The following is a 17,742-nucleotide window of genomic DNA, read 5'->3' as shown; positions in this document are numbered from 1 at the left end:
TAGGCCCAAAATACATAGCTGAATTGCTCCCACGCTACGAACCGTCTAGAACTCTTAGGTCAACAGGGTCCAGCTTATTAACTGTCCCTAGGATCAAATCAAATCACGGGAAGGCTGCATTTACCCACTATGCTTCTGCTAGCTGGAACAAATTGCCTGAAGACCTCAGATCTGCCCCAACCTTACTTACTTTTAAAAATAGACTAAAGACTTTTATGTTTACCGTCGCTTTTAACTGCTGACAGCTACTATGCAAACCCAATGAGTCCTCTATAAGTTTTAGCTCTTTCTGCAACCTGCTGCTTATTGCACTTTTTATACTCTTTTTTTTTTTTTTTTTTAGTTTTGTTGTGATGCTTTTAAATGTCCATTTTATTTCTTCTTTTCTTTTCTTTTCCTGTGTGCTTAATGAAGTTGCTTAATGCACTTTTTATACTCTTTTATTTAAGTTTTGTTGTGATGCTTTTAAATGTCCGTTTTACTCTCTTCTTTTCTTTTATTTTCCTGTCAACCATTTTATGTGAAGCACTTTGAATTGCCTCTGTGTATGAAATGTGCTATACAAATAAACTTGACTTGACTTGACTTGACTAATCTGGCCTGGCTTTGCGACTGGGTTGCATACAGAGGTGAGGAGGAGGGGAACTGAATGGTGTTATTTATTTATTTTATTTATTTATTTATTTCAGGGACAGTGCAACATTAATGAACATTTGCATGTAAATGTGCCGGATTGTAGCCTTAGCTAATTTCCATCCGTAGTCCCTCGACAGGTAGAGAGGTAAGGTACAAAAAAGTTTAAAAAGAAGAGATAGAAAAATGAGTGCATACATAGGGCAACTGACAGGGGTACAATGTAAGTGACATATACATACTGTACATATGGGGTAAAGAGGAGAGGAGACATACATATACATGAAGGAGGCATTTAACTTTCCAATTCAGGTGGGCACATACAGACTTTCAATTCAGGTATGTAATACAAATAAAGCAAAAACAGGAAACATTAGGGACATTGACTAAGGTAGACATTGGACTTTCAAGGATATACATATACAGAAACAAACACATGAAACAAAAGGGTTTAGATGTGGTCGCAGTTTTGATTTGATCTGAGCCATGACTTTAACAGCCCCTTGAAGGTGTGAAAACTGCTACTCTCTCTGACTGACATTGGTAGGCTATTTGGTCTCCGTCAGTTAAAAGAACAGGGCAAAAGAGACCATCGGAGCCACCAGGAGGAGGAGGCTAACACCGGTGCTGCTGGCGCCGTTGCACATTTCTCCGTCACAGCAGTGCATGTGTTTTAAGCCGGCTTGCCTTGCCTCTGCAGTCGGTGCAGCTGCTATACCTGCGCAGATGGACTTGGAGGCGCAGCCCTTCATCGTCACCTCCTGACCTGCTGCAATCACTATGAGAACCAAAACAATGTCAGTGACTGCTCAATCCCACCGGTCACAATAGTGCCCGTAAAAACATTTGCAGTTATAAGGCTCTAAACATGTTGCCTACTCATTCCATTTTTTTTTGTATTATTAAAGAGTCTCAATGAAATATGTGCAGTGTCACATGTTTAGTGTAAATTGTCACATGACCAGAACTGTTTACTTCCTGGTTGCACCACGAGAAGAGCGAGCTCCCAAGCAAAAGGTTAGTAAAGTATGTTAACATAAAGATAGGACAAATATTTTTGGCACACATCATCTCTAAGGTGTCTGATATATGAATTTGTAATTACTCAACTTTGTTCAGTGTGGTCATAGAATGCGTAAACATGTTGACGGCAACAAGAGTGAACTCTGATTTTTTTCAACCTTCTCGGGAACCACTGTTTCATTGCTTTACCATGTCTCTCTATCTGAATCACTAAACATTCCTATGAGCTGACTGAGTCATATGAAATAGAGTGAGTTGTCTGGTGCCATATCAGGCCTGTTACCTGTTGCTGAGACGCAGTGGTCCTCATCCCCCAAGCAGTTTAAAACACGGGTGCAGTCGCCCATCATATTGCAGCCATAGCACTTTTTATCATTGGGAGAAGTGTCATCACGGGCCGCTGTAAGATTAAGCTTACATTGTTTATAGTGCTACTATACATGAACAATTCAACAGAGCCACACACACACACACACACACACACACACACACACACACACACACACACACACACACACACACACACACACACACACACACACACACACACACACACACACACACACACACACACTCACACTCTAACACATTACAACTAGGGTTGGGTACCGAAACAAGGTACCAATATGGTAGCGGTACTTTTACAACCAATACTACCGGTGCCGAATTGCAACCCAGGTTTAGATGCCTCATTTAGGTGCCATGCCCGAGCTGCTGAGTGAAATATCCGCCCTCCGGTGCTCCGAAACGGGCACTGCACGTACCTTCACTAACATTCTAGGGCTTAAAGTTTCTTAAACGCATCAAATTATTTTTGAAATCCTCTTTACAGCCTCTTTAAATAAAAAAATAGATTTAAATATGCTTTCATTTCTTTTTTTAAGTACCGTATCAGGCACTGTTTAGGCACCGGTACCATTTCAGAAGTATCGTTTTAGCACCGGTATCGAAAAATGTGAAACGATACCCATCCCTAATTACAACAAAATGCATCTTGAGAATATAACAAATAAATTAGTATTACAGCGTCTTGACACATTTATAGATTAGAGGCATGGGTGGAGATTGCGGGGTGCACGTCTGATTATCAAAACACATTAAGGAAGTTACCAGGAGCAGTTTGGGAGTTGCAGAGGTCAGTGGAGCAACACTTGACGCCTGTTAAAACCCTGGTGAATCCAAAGTTGTACGAGCCGCCCACACACTCTGCAGCCGTAGCACAAGACTTCACAGTGGCATTGAGACGTTCTCTATTACCTGCACAACAAACAGTAGCCTTTGTCAAATGATGTCAAATACAAAAGAGTATTACTTGCATAAATAAAAACCATGCCTGCTACATACCACTGTATGTAATGACTCTTGCAGATGCACATTGACCGGGCGAGGAACAAACTTTGGTTGTGTCTGTGCAGACTCCTGAAGGTCCAGGAACGCATTCATGGCATGTCAGGCTGGAGGCTGAGAGAACAGGTGAAGTCAGACAAGTTAAAGCAGGACTAAACCCCAAAACACTTTTTTCCCAGCTTTAGAACAATGTGGCTTTTGGTGTGGTGTGTGAAGGATTCTGGTCAAAATCTCCACATTTGAGACCAAACTGTTACAGTTGTACCAGCTGTATCATTTTCAGCAGGAAAAGTGCCCTCTATGGGTTGATTTTTTTGGGCCGTCTAAAATGTCCGATTTGGTTGCATCCTACGTCACGGCCAACTCCCGCCTTTCCCACTCATGTGAAAAATGTTTTTTAATTATTTTTCCCATGTGATAATTTACTGTAGAGCCAGAGCCATCATAGGAGAGCTGCAACATCTCCATTCACTCCAATGGACCCGTTTTTAGCATGAGCCCTTTAACAGCGCAATGCATTGTGGGTAATGGACTACTGTGGCTAATGCTAGCGGCTAACGTTAGTTATGTTACATGGCAGTAAAATACTGCGTGACGGTCTGGCCCCAAAGCCAGTGGGGGGGTTTAGCAGAAGCTGCAGAGCGGAAGAGCCAATCAGCGACTGCGCTGTGATTGACAGCGCAAGTTGGCCAATCAGGAACGCTACTAGCACTGCACTAACAAAACAATAATGGTCTTTGCCTGATCGTCTCGAGAAGTATTGTCAGCGTTTGTCTAGTTTAAACAGCCATAAAGTGCAGTTATTGCAGAAATAGACTCAATAACAACAATTAAACAAGTACAGGAGTATCGCCGCAACCGTGGAGTTTCTCGGCTTTTGTTTTTGCCATTCTCCCGAGTGGATTTAGGTTTGACTGGATCCGACCCTGATTGCCTGAAGGAGTTGTCTGTCAAGGCAACTACGCCCGCCCATGCTCCCGCCCCTGCTAAGGACTGGGTGAAGAGTTGGGGCCAGACCGTCACGCAGAACCAAATGAAATGTGAGTTCACGTGACGGGCTGGTTTACCAGGCTAGTAAAATACCATTGAATGACCAAATTGATATCACTTTTAACCATTTTGAGTAACACTGTTTCCATACGGACCACCAGCATTGCTTAGTTGTTTATAACATGGCTATATTTATAACATACTTTATAACGTGATACACTCTGATAATGTCGATCGGATGAATGGTTCTCGAGATAAACTACTTTTTGTGTTGTCACTAGGTAGCACTAAGATTATGCACATGTCCAAATTGCATGAAATTTGGCAGTGCACTCTGTCAGTCAGAGTTTGAAGTCGAATCGACGAACCGTAATATAGTATATTCATACATATAGTACAGATGCTCCTGCCTTTATTAGACTAAGTATAAATATATATATATACTGTATATATATATATATATAGACGGTTTTAACTTGACAACAAAAACATTCTAAATTGAACCCCCGCTCACTTTCTGTTGCAGTGTTTGCTATGGACATAAAAGAAAAAAAAACATTCAAGTGCAGGACTGACCATTCCCTGAAAACCGTCTATACAGCTGAGCAGCGAAAACAAAAGTAACGATGTCGAGTGAATATTTCTGCAGTTTGCCGAATGCTGAAAAAAAGGAAGTGCTGTGGGGTTGCGCTCTGGTGAAAACCGTCTATATACACACACAGACATAGAAGATGTGCTTTCATTGCAGAATTCCATCTTTAATTTGAGGGCATTTACATCTAAATCAGGTGAACAGTGTAGGAATTACATTTCATGTTAAGAGACCAAAAAAACATTTTAAGGGACCAAAAGTAATTGGACAAACTAACATAATCATCCAATCGTCCAATGTATGTATTACACAAATACAGTACATATAAAGTAAATTAATGTTATTGACTTAAAAAATCCATACAGTAAGTTATGGCCTCCAGCTGTTTCAAACACAGCTGTCTCGCATAGACAGAGCCGTAGGCTATATATATATATATATATACCGTATATATATATACACACACACAGTGGAATCTGCTCATAGTGATCACGGTTATAGTGATCAACCGCTTATATTGATCAAAAAGCTTGGTCCCGAATCATTCCTATACACATCCTGTTTAAATAATTTGCTTATAGTGATCAATACTCCGCTTAACTCCGTAATTGTATTAGTTTCTTCACGTACAAACTGCCAAAAATGATAGCAGTGATACTAGGTGCATGTCTGTCTATATGGAGAGATCACGGCATCTCTGTCTGTGGAGAGATGGCGGCGGCTCTGTATGTATATCTATATCTATATATATATATAGATATATCTATATCTATATATAGATATAGATATATATCTATATATATCTATATATATATCTATATCTATATATATATATATAGATATAGATATATATCTATATCTATATCTATATCTATATATCTATATATCTATATATATATATATATATATATGGATATACGGTATATATATATATATATTAGGGTGCATCAAAATACACATTTTCAGAATATTGATCTGTCTGGGTGCTAAAAGTGTTACCATCCATGGAAAAACAACACATGCTAAATATTTTTGCAGTACGTGGTGATCTAGGGGTATAACGGCACATCAGCTTTTTCGGCAACAGGGGGTAACTGGCTTCACTGGGGAGCCATGATAAATTGGTTCATTTTATGCCATTCTCTGGTTCCATCACTTTGGGCTTAGGTTTCAATGTTTGGTTTAAAAAAGAAGCAGCAGCAAGCCATGTGGCAAAGAATTCACCTTCACAATTTTATTATCTTCCAAAAAATTATCTCTGCAGCAGCTTGCACGTCAGCCGGGCGATGATCGTTCCACATGCTTCGTCTGGAGCATCTCAGGTAAACTTGTGTGTGGCTAGCTACAGCTAGCTAGCTAGCTACTTTCCAGTTAAAACATTAGAAATTAACGTTAGCGTGCTAATAGATGGATGGGTCGACATGTTGCATGTAGTCTAATGTGAAATAACTGCAGAGGTTGGAGCCAAAAGTGTCTCAAAATTACTATTGTGGTTTTAGTTGGCCACTGTTAAATTAGCTTGCTTGCTATACCAGTGGCTCCTGCATTACATTACTGTCTTTTCTTGGGAAGCTAAGCAGGTCTGGAACTAGGATACTCCTTGGATGGGAGACTGGTGCTGGAAGTGGTGTTGGAGGACCAGTAGGAGGTGCTCTTCTCCTCTGGTCTGAATAATCTGATCTGATGAATAATCTCCCCAATGCCCCAAGGCAGAGACAGGGAACCTGTCCTGTGAGTGAGCACCGTCCTTCAGATGAGACGTTAAACCAAGGTCCTGACTCTCTGTGGTCATTAAAGAGCCCATCGGCACTCTTCGCAAGAGTAGGGGTGTGACCCCGGTGCCCTGGCCAAATTCCCACACAGGCCTTCCTTCAATCATGGCCACCTAATCATCCCTCATTACTTAATTGGCAAATTCAGTCCTGAACTCTCCATCATGGTAGCTGATGTGTGGTGAGCTTTCTGGCTCAAACTGGCTGCCGTGCATCACCCAGGTGGGTGCTACACATCGGTGGTGGATGAGTTGAGATCCCTCCCCCTCCCTCCTCTGATATGTGAAGCGCTTTGAGTGTCTTGAAACAGCTACTGTATATAAATCAAATCAATTAATTATTATTATTATACTCGGACACTAACACTATCTAGCCAGCTATTAGCTGGCAGCTAGGAACCACTGACTCATAAAACAGACTGTGTGACCAGCCAGTAGATTTTGGGATTTAAATATAATCCAAAATCCATATTCAGATAAGTGCTTTTCTAAGATTGGCCTTTGACTCTGATCTGTAAACCCTCAGTTGAGTTGAGTTGAGTTGAGGTGATGGGTGTGGTGAGGTGAATTCAGGTGATATTGTGCAATTGCCATTGTGATATTGGGCATGGCCCTCGTGCCTGCACTCGTTGACAAACAAGAATGTCTTGTTTTTGTGTGGCAGCACAAAAACACCATCCCACCTGTCCGTACTGAGAGGAGGAAAAAAGTGTTCTCTTACTCTGCCCCTTTCACCTGGAACACGCTTCAACAGACACTGAAGCTGTCCAGCCTCATCCCACTGCCTAGCTTTAAGTTACTGCTGCGCAACCTTGAAATCCCTGCCTCGCTGTGCTCCTGTTTTAACAACTGACCATCTCCTTTTTAACATCCCCCCTTTTTTGTCTAATGTGTCTCTGTTAGCCTTTTGGTTATTTTATTTATTGTCTGTACTGGTACTGTATACTGTTGTCATATTGTCTGTCAACATTTGTTACTGTAACTTTCTGTCTGGATGCTGCTTGAACAGGTCGCACTTGAAAATGAGATCTAGGTCTCAAGGTGATTCACCTGTATAAATAAAGGTTAAATAAAATAAATAAAACTGATTGGGGGGGCGGGGTAGGTACAGTATGTGTGCCCAGGGCCATTTGTCTCATAATCCACCTAGGCACATCTCTCTCCTCTTTCTCCGTCTCATTTTCATTATCTCTGCTAAATTAATCATTCCCACAAGAATGTTCTAAACTTCAACTTTCTCTGCTTTGGGCCCCTAGCCTAACATAACCATTCCTGTCTGAGTTACAGGGGGGAGGGGAAAACATAATTGCCACGAGAACTTGAGAGCTGATCTTTCTCGTGGGGGGAGAGGGGGGGTTAGTGGTTCGAAGACTGGCACCACAGCCTTCATTCCATCCAACATCTTCAGCCGGCCGAGTCTTGTGTCACTGGCTACACGGTTGAAGATCACACCAATGCAGCAGGCTGCCTTCACGCGCGGCCTGATCGAGGAGTCAGGTGGTAATTCTGCAAAGGTCTCTACATCCTACGCGACAGCAGACCGAGCACGCCGCCACGTGCTGGAGGCAATCAGTGAGGAACGGCACGAGCAGTGGACACCACACACCCTACACTGGGACAGTAAGTTGACGCCAATGCTCAACAATGTACGCCAGTTAGAGGAGCGTCTGACAGTGGTGGTCGGAGATGCGGAGTGGCTCAAACTGCTCGGTGTGCCAGCATTCATGAAGGGGACAGACGAAGCATGTGGAACGATCATCGCCCGGCTGACGTGCAAAGCTGCTGCAGGAGTGGTGCTGCGCTGACCAGGTTGTCAACATGGCATTTGACACCACCGCATCAAACACTGGCCATCTCACGGCAGCCTGCATCGCCATTCAGCTCTCAATGGGTCGACCACTGCTCTGGTCTGGGTGTCGGCACCACATCGGCGAGGTGCTCCTCAGCCACATTTTCACTGACCTCAAGGTGGAGACGTCACACTCGCCAGAGGTTACATTGTTTACACGTCTGCGGGATAACTGGATAACTGGAACCTGGTGCCACACAAGGACAGCGACCCATTGTCCTGTTACATTCCAGATGCCGCTGAACCACTGTTCCTGGTCAAGTTGCGTGGTGAATTCATTGAGTGTGCTGCAGGAGTGCTTGACTACAAGCGAGGTGACTACCGTGAGTTCGTGCAGCTGTGTCGTGTGTATCTGGGTACAGACGGTCCAGCGCACACTCCAGTTACCTTCCAACAGCCGGGAGCACTGCACAAGGCGCGATGGATGGCCAAGCTGCTCGACACACTCAAACTGGCCTTGATGGAGCAGCACATTGCATTGCTTCCTCAGGGCACCATCACCACGCGGCAGCAGGTGCTGAAGATTCGGGCGTTTGCCAACTTTATCACGCACATCTACGCAACGTGGTGGCTGACCTGCGACACGGCCGTAGATGCAGCATGGAATGATCTCACACTCTACCGCCACCTGTATGCTTACAAATCTATTGACGAGGGCATGGCAGCATCAGCAATTAAGGCGCTGGAGCGGCACCTATGGTACCCGACAGGCGAGATGCTGCCCCTGGCACTCTTCAGCACCGAGGTGCCAGTTGGCGAGCGGCGCACACTTGCAAATGCCATCTTCGAGCACAAGCCGGCTGATGTCCCAATGCGAGCCCCACAGCTCCGCTTTGGCACTGGTTTCGGCAAGCCGAAGTCCCCAACCCTCTCGTCGACCACCAGCTTGGCCGACCTCGCCAACCCAGACTGCTGGTTCGGCATGTATCAGCTGCACATTGATCTAGCGTTTCTTTCGCTTGATGTAGAGGATTGGGCTACCAGTGTGGAATTCCAGATGGGTGCGGTGAATGTACATGCCATCAATGTTGTGAATGACTGCGCCGAGCGTGGCGTCAAACTCACATCAGACTTCGTGGCAGCAGCCAGGGGAGAGGAGCATCTGCAGAATGTACTGCAAGCAGTGGAGCATGACCGCTCTAAACAGCCAAAACTGTGCAGCTGCAAGCGCAAGCTGGACCAGGACTAGGACTCTAGGTTGCTCAATGGTTGCTTCAATGTTCTCGGTTCTAGGTTGCTTCAATGTTCTCAAATAAATAAATGTTCTATTCAAATTCAAATGTTCTGTTAAAAAATAAATACATCTTGTTCTATTCAAAATGTGCAATCTATGCATTTCTAAAATTTGCCTTGACCCAAAAAGGCAGATTTTCGTATTTTTCACCCCTAAATCTCAATCAATTTTCCCAAAACTTTGCAAAAGTCATTTTTATGTGTCTCATAACAGAGGGGCAAAAAACCAGCACTCAAAATAATTCCTTTTGGTTGTTTTATTTACCTTCAAGCAAGATGACAATGTACGTTTCGGCGTGGAGCCTTCCTCAGCAGATGCTGAGACGCAGTTGCTGAGGAAGGCTCCACGCCGAAACGTACATTGTCATCTTGCTTGAAGGTAAATAAAACAACCAAAAGGAATTATTTTGAGTGCTGGTTTTTTGCCCCTCTCTTATTATTTTTGAGCCGTGCACCGTAACTTTTTGAAACTTTTGAGAGTGCTCACCAGTCGTGACTTCTAGTCACTGACTATTTGGACTATGTGTCTCATAACAAAATGCAACCCCAGACAGTTTGATATGTTGAGATTTCATTTTTGCATTGCAATTTGATGCACCCTAATATATATATACAGTATATATATATCTTCTTCTTCTTCTTTCGGCTATTCCCGTCAGGGGTCGCCACAGCGGATCATCTGTTTCCATCGGTTTCTGTCCTCTGCATCGTCCTCCGTCACGCCCGCTGCCTGCATGTCCTCTTTCACTGCGTCCATGAACCTCCTCTTGGGCCTTCCCCTCCTCCTCTTTCCTGGCAGCTCCATCTCCAGCATCCTCCTCCCGATGTACCCCACCTCCATCCTCCGCACATGTCCATACCATCTCAGTCTTGCCTCTCTCACTTTCTGTCCAAACTGCGCGACATGGGCGGTTCCTCGGATGTAATCGTTCTTTATCTTGTCCAGCCTCGTCACTCCCAGAGAGAAGCGTAACATCTTCATCTCTGCCACCTCCAGCTCTGCCACCTGTCTGTTTGTCAGTGCCACCGTCTCTAGACCGTACAGCATGGCTGGTCTCACTACCCTGCTGTAGACCTTTCCCTTCACTCTCGCTGGTACCCTTCTGTCACAGATCACCCCAGTCATCCTTCTCCACCCGCACCACCCCGCCTGCACTCTCTTCTTTACCTCCTTGCCACAGTCCCCACTACTCTGCACGGTTGACCCCAAGTATCTAAACTCCTCCACTTTTGGTACCTCTACTCCCTGCATCTTCACCCCCCCTCCATCTTCCCTCCCGTTCACACACATATACTCTGTCTTACTTCTACTTATTTTCATCCCTCTTCTCTCCAGCGCATGTCTCCACTTCTCTAGATTTTCTTCCACCTGCTCCCTGCTTTCACTACTGATTGCTATGTCGTCTGCAAACATCATAGTCCACGGGGACTCCTGCCTGACCTCGTCTGTGAGCCTGTCCATCACCATTGCGAACAAGAATGGGCTGAGGGCCGACCCTTGGTGCAATCCCACCCCAACCTTGAACCCCTCAGTCACTCCCACTGCACACCTCACTACCGTCGCACTGCCCTCATACATGTCCTGCACTACTCTCACATACTTTTCAGCCACTCCTGACTTCCTCATACAATACCACACCTCCTCTCTTGGTACCCTGTCGTATGCCTTCTCTAGGTCTACAAAGACGCAATGTAACTCCTTCTGGCCTTCTCTATACTTTTCCATCAGCATTCTCAGGGCGAACAATGCGTCTGTTGTGCTTCTTCCTGGCATGAACCCATACTGCTCCTCACTAATCTTCACCTCTCCTCTTAATCTAGCCTCCACTACTCTTTCCCAAAGCTTCATAGTGTGACTCATCAGCTTTATGCCCCTGTAGTTGCTGCAACTCTGTGTGTCTCCCTTGTTCTTGAAAATAGGCACTAGTACACTTTGCCTCCACTCCTCTGGCATTTCCTCACTAACCAAGATGTAAACAGTCTTGTTAGAAAGTCCACTGCCAACTCTCCTAAGCATCTCCAGGCCTCCGCTGCTATGTCATCTGGGCCGACCGCCTTCCCTCTCTTCATCCTCTTCATAGCTGCCCTCATATATATATATATATATATATATATATATATATATGATTTATTTATTTATTTATTGATTAATTTATTCCTGTACCACTATTCCTTCAGAAGTTGTAGTTGTCATAAGTCGTGTTTCCATTACCGTCAGAAATGCGCAAAATCTAAATATCGCAATAGAAATTGGGTAATGGAAACACGTAAATTTCGAAAAAGCTCCCAAATATCGCAAAACGTTTTTGCGCTCTCATGAGGTGGTTTTTCAGACGTGTCGATATAGCAGTTTATCGCAAAAGTGTAATGGAAACAGATTTTCCGCATTTGCACATCATGTGACTTATCTTCTCCTTTGGAAAATGAGGGAGAAAGGGTTCGATAAACCGTGGCAAAACCTTCGCAGCAAGTGGAAAACTTTGAAGCAACGCTACCTAGCAGAAAGACGTGTTGTGCAAAAGCGGAGCCGGAAAATAGATCATGTTTAATGGGAGAAATCGATCCATGCCTGTGTGCGCGCATTTGGCACAGCGGCGAGATGATCGGCGGGATGAAAAGCACACCGGTGCGGTGCTGTTGACTGAAGTGATTAATACATTACACACGTTTCAGGTGCAATGTTATAATTATAATACACGATATTCTGACTATTGCACCATATCAGCCTTTCCCCCCCTCCTCCATCTCTAAAATGGGACAAGTTGTAGGCTACCTTTTTTCCTCTGCCTGTCGCGCTCACTGCATTCACCGCAGCCCGCAACATGTTCTTTTGAATTGATAATCAGGCTCGTTTATATGCGTTGTAACTTCATGTGGTGATTTGCATTGACCATTGGTTGGATTTGAGCATGCAGGGGACGGGATATGGGGCAGATCCGCGTGCGTAATCACTGTGGCAGCTGCTGGTAACGGGAATTGCGAAACTCAACTTCAATGGAAACGCCTACAAGTCGCAATTGTACATTGTCGAAGTTGTAGAAATATCGCAATTATTTTGCGAAAAACTGTAATGGAAACACAGCTACTGACTGTGTTGCATAGTTGATTGCTCTATTGCTGACAAAAATGTGTTATTATAAGTCGCTTTGCATAAAAGCGTCTGCCAAATGACGTAATGTAATGTAATGTAATGTAATGTAATGTAATGTAATGTAATGTATCAGGGTTGTCACTCTAAATGCCTAAATGTAAATGCACACAGACTACTGTATAAATACATTTGGTGTGTATAAGAAAGAAGCAGCTGACCTAAGGTGGTCTGGTAGCCGGTCAGAGGCAAGCTGTCTCCTGAGTCATACTGAGCATGAATGTTGACTTCGTATCGGGTGAGAGGGGTGAGGTGGGTCAGGATGGTGCTGAGGGAATCCCCGGGGACGGGGATGGATCCGAGACGGAAATGGCCGTCGATGTCCTCTGCCGGGTTGTACTGAACCAGGTAGGACTGGACGTTAGTGGCATCGGTTTCCCACGACACCCTGAAGTCTCTCGAGCTGACCTCAGAGAAGGTCAGGGACTTTGGTGGGAGCAAGCCTGGAGAAGCTGGAAGGTAAATTAAATTGCTATTTTCGTTCAGAATCACCCAGTGAAAGTGAAAGTTGGCAGAAATATAAATACTCAAGTAAAGTACAGATACTCAGAAAAAATACTTAAGTACAGTACTTGAGTATTTATACTTAGTTACATTACACCACTGCTATCAGGGTTGTCACTCTAAATGCCTAAATGTAAATGCACACAGACTACTGTATAAATACATTTGGTGTGTATAAGAAAGAAGCAGCTGACCTAAGGTATGCTGGTAGCCGGTCAGAGCCAAGCTGTCTCCTGAGTCATACTGAGCATAAATGTTGACTTCGTAGCGGGTGAGAGGGCTGAGGTGGGTCAGGATGGTGCTGAGGGAATCCCCGGGGACGGGGATGGATGTGAGACGGAAAATGCCGTCGATGTCCTCTGCCGGGTTGCACTGAACCAGGTAGGACTGGACGTTAGTGGCATCGGTTTCCCACGACACCCTGAAGTCTCTCGAGCTGACCTCAGAGAAGGTCAGGGACTTTGGTGGGAGCAAGCCTGGAGAAGCTGGAAGGTAAATTAAATTGCTATTTTCGTTCAGAATCACCCAGTGAAAGTGAAAGTTGGCAGAAATATAAATACTCAAGTAAAGTACAGATACTCAGAAAAAATACTTAAGTACAGTACTTGAGTATTTATACTTAGTTACATTACACCACTGCTATCAGGGTTGTCACTCTAAATGCCTAAATGTAAATGCACACAGACTACTGTATAAATACATTTGGTGTGTATAAGAAAGAAGCAGCTGACCTAAGGTATGCTGGTAGCCGGTCAGAGGCAAGCTGTCTCCTGAGTCATACTGAGCGTGAATGTTGACTTTGTAGCGGGTGAGGCGGGTGAGGTTGGTCAGGATGGTGCTGAGGGAATCCCCGGGGACGATGGATGTGAGACGGAAATGGCCGTCGATGTCCTCTGCCGGGTTGTACTGAACCAGGTAGGACTGGACGTTAGTGGCATCGGTTTCCCACGACACCCTGAAGTCTCTCGAGCTGACCTCAGAGAAGGTCAGGGACTTTGGTGGGAGCAAGCCTGGAGAAGCTGGAAGGTAAATGAAATTGCTATTTTCGTTCAGAATCACCCAAATATCCTGCCGTGTGAGAGCTTAGCGGGATGATCCTGGTCTAAAAGAACAGTAAATAGATGTATTTTTTAACATTTGTCACATCTATGCAATTGTACGAATCACGTGACAGTTGCAAAAACCATGTTGCCTGAGGGTTTCACTCACCTTCTTTGGTGGTGCCATCGATCTGCATGGGCTTACAGCCACCAAATGGAATGGCGTGTGGATCGTGATTAATGTAACTTGCAAACTAGGAGCACTGATTTGCCAAACCTGATCGCTTGCAGGCTACGCAATTTCTTCTGATTTTACTTTGTAACTAAGATGCTTGGGGGAAATGTAGTGGAGTAAAAGTATCCATTTTATTTGAGAAATGTAGTGGAGTAAAAGTGAAAGTTGACAGAAATATAAATACTCAAGTAAAGTACAGATACTCAGAAAAAATACTTAAGTACAGTACTTGAGTATTTATACTTAGTTACATTACACCACTGCCCTCATACATGTCCTGCACTACTCTCACATACTTTTCAGCCACTCCAGACTTCCTCATACAATACCACACCTCCTCTCTTGGTACCCTGTCGTATGCCTTCTCTAGGTCTACAAAGACGCAATGTAACTCCTTCTGGCCTTCTCTATACTTTTCCATCAGCATTCTCAGGGCGAACAATGCGTCTGTTGTGCTTCTTCCTGGCATGAACCCATACTGCTCCTCACTAATCTTCACCTCTCCTCTTAATCTAGCCTCCACTCAGCTCAGCTCAGTTTGCCTTAGTCCTATGATGGGCCGTGGGCATTCCTTTCGATGGCAGCCTTTCTTGCAGATTTCAAATCTCCTCTCCAGTCTCTGATGTTGTCTATCCATTCTGTCTTCCTTCTCCCCCGCCGTCCTTTCGCGCACACCTCTCCCTCTATTGTTGCCAACACTAGGCTATCGCCTCGTCTTTTCCAGTGGTCATACTTTCTCAGCTTCCTCTTCTTTACTTCCTCCAGCATTCCTTGCTCTACAGTTATTCCCACTTTCGCCCTCACCCAGTCATTGGTCCGCCTCCACTACTCTTTCCCAAAGCTTCATAGTGTGACTCATCAGCTTTATGCCCCTGTAGTTGCTGCAACTCTGTGCGTCTCCCTTGTTCTTGAAAATAGGCACTAGTACACTTTGCCTCCACTCCTCTGGCATTTCCTCACTAACCAAGATGTTGATAAACAGTCTTGTTAGAAAGTCCACTGCCAACTCTCCTAAGCATCTCCAGGCCTCCGCTGCTATGTCATCTGGGCCGACCGCCTTCCCTCTCTTCATCCTCTTCATAGCTGCCCTCATATATATATATATATATATATATATATATATATATTTATGATTTATTTATTTATTTATTGATTAATTTATTCCTGTACCACTATTCCTTCAGAAGTTGTAGTTGTCATAGACTGTGTTGCATAGTTGATTGCTCTATTGCTGACAAAAATGTGTTATTATAAGTCGCTTTGCATAAAAGCGTCTGCCAAATGACGTAATGTAATGTAATGTAATGTAATGTAAATAAATAAATAAATAAATAAATAAATAAATAAATAAATAAATAAATAAATAAACAAACAAATAAATAAAATAAAAGAATACTTGCCTTTGGGGAGAAGCACACTCCAAAGGATCAGAATAATCAGATGCATGGCGGCTGGAATCCAAGTGGCTCAAAGTTTGGGCAGTTAGAGCTTTATGTAGTTCTGATAAGTCTAAATCCACTCAGCCACACCCTCCCTCACATCTATCTCTCCAGACGCGCGGGAAGCTATCTCCCACGAGGGGGGCTGAAGCACATACGATCGGCCGTTTCTCAGTAAGCGTTCTTGTGTGTTCTTGCGTTCTTGTGTCCCCGTGAAACGTCATCAGTCGCACCCCAAGTACTGTTCCAATCATGGATTGTATACAAAGTTCACATTTCGCCAAGAACGCTTAAAATTCCCGGATGTGTTCTCGCCCACTTTACCGAGGATGCTCTGGTTGGTGTCTTGTGTCAACTTGGCAAGGCAGATATCCCAGCATGCATTTCGGCATAAGCAGAGGCAGAACGCAGCAGAGAAGACGCCATAAGCTCCGGAAAGTTTTTTACAATTTAAAGTTTTATTTCATCACTAAATTAATTTCTGATGACGTTTGATGCCTACAAGCAGGGTAGTAGGTTTCAATAAGTGCCACTTTACGAACATTTATGGCGAAAAATGGCAAAAAGTTCCAGAGCACATTTGGCTGCATCTACATCAGCTGAGCTTTTTATTTGTGTAGGACTGCAGGCTGCCTCTGCGCTGGTATTGCGCAATACCCTCAAGAACGCATCGTCTCACTGCCAACAGCGTCATGTGTGCTTGTGACCTAGCAAGTTCATTCTTCCAAGAACGACTAGCAAGAACGTTCTCCCCAAGAACACAAGAACAAGAATGCATTCTTGGTATTGAGAAACAGCCTCGGACTTGCGCGCCGCGCCGAGCACTTTGCGCGTGCACGTGTGAGGTGCGTGCGCGTGCACGTGCGAGGTGCGAGCACACGCAAAGTGCGCTGCGCGGCGCGGCCTTGTGCGAGCATGCTGCGTGAAGTTGGCCAAAGAACTTTTATGGAAAGAACTGACAGCTCCATATTGCCCCATTGCAACATCAGCGCCCAGCAGCCTCCGCCATTTTTTATTTTTGGAAGCGTGACAGCGCCAAAAGAACCTCGCACAGGCTCGCAGTGGTCAGCTGCGGTAGCACGGGCCCCTATAATCAGCCTCTCTAAACAGTAACTCAATGGGAGAACACTCTAAATTTCGTGGATTCACATCTTTTCTGGGCGTACTGCAAATCTTGATTGAAGTGGTGTAGTGCAGGGATGTAAAACAACAACCATATTGTGGAAACTAAGCAAAAATTTTCGTTTTCTTTGTTTAGTTTTTTCAAGATAAATAGCTAATGCGGCTGTCGTCCACTCCGTCAGAAGTGCGTTGCCGTGGTTTTAACCTCGGGTCCTTTGCATTTACTATTTATCTTGAAAAAACTAAAAGAAAAAAAAGAACATTTTTGCTTAGTTTCCACAATATGGTTGTTGTTTTACATCCCTGCACTACACCACTTCAATCAAGATTTACAGTACGCCCAGAAAAGATGTGAATCCACGAAATTTAGAGTGTTCTCCCGTTGAGTTACTGTTTAGAGAGGCTGATTATAGGGGCCCGCGTTACCGCAGCTGACCACTGCGAGGCGCATTCTGTTTCCAAAAATGGCTGGAGTGTCCTCTCTTTCCTTCCATGCTCTTTGAGTTGGCACTTCTTCTTCTTCTTCTTCTTTTTGATTTCCGGCAGTGTAGACGCTACTCGGCGTATTACTGCCCTCCACAGGTCAAATGGAATTTGATGTCTTCTTTATAGTTCTTCTTCCCAAAATGCTCCCATTCATAAATATTGTCCATACTAACACTCAGACGTAATTGTCTGAGTTTGCGCAAATGCGTCCCTCAGTATTTTATCGATATCTGTTCCCGATACGTCCACCACATCCAGGAATCTCTTTGCAGCATCCACCACCATTTCAGTCCTCTCAGTCTTCCCAGTTATACTTGCAGCACAGTTCAA

General features: G+C 44.4%; 1 protein-coding gene across 2 annotated transcripts; it reads right to left on the bottom strand.

The window, feature by feature from the left end:
* Positions 1 to 303: 303 nt before the first annotated feature.
* Positions 304 to 15,952, bottom strand: LOC310791330 (collagen alpha-1(XII) chain-like). Of its 2 annotated transcripts, none has more exons than XM_083653019.1 (8): positions 15,766 to 15,952; positions 13,822 to 14,109; positions 13,285 to 13,566; positions 12,748 to 13,038; positions 3,001 to 3,117; positions 2,767 to 2,913; positions 1,940 to 2,056; positions 304 to 1,411 (listed from the first exon to the last, which is right to left on the bottom strand). In XM_083653019.1, the coding sequence occupies exons 1-8, from the start codon at positions 15,809 to 15,811 to the stop codon at positions 1,200 to 1,202; spliced, it is 1,500 nt and encodes a 499-aa protein (XP_083509145.1). In that variant the 5' UTR covers positions 15,812 to 15,952; the 3' UTR covers positions 304 to 1,199. The 2 variants fall into 2 exon arrangements, with proteins under 2 accessions (XP_083509145.1, XP_083509144.1); XM_083653018.1 differs by having other exon boundaries at positions 13,285 to 13,575; positions 15,766 to 15,950.
* Between the last annotated feature and the right edge of the window lie 1,790 nt (positions 15,953 to 17,742).

Source organism: Poromitra crassiceps (assembly GCF_964638095.1).
Source record: "Poromitra crassiceps genome assembly, chromosome: 16".
Lineage (NCBI taxonomy): Eukaryota > Metazoa > Chordata > Actinopteri > Beryciformes > Melamphaidae > Poromitra > Poromitra crassiceps.
This window is presented reverse-complemented; position numbering and strand designations above follow the sequence as displayed.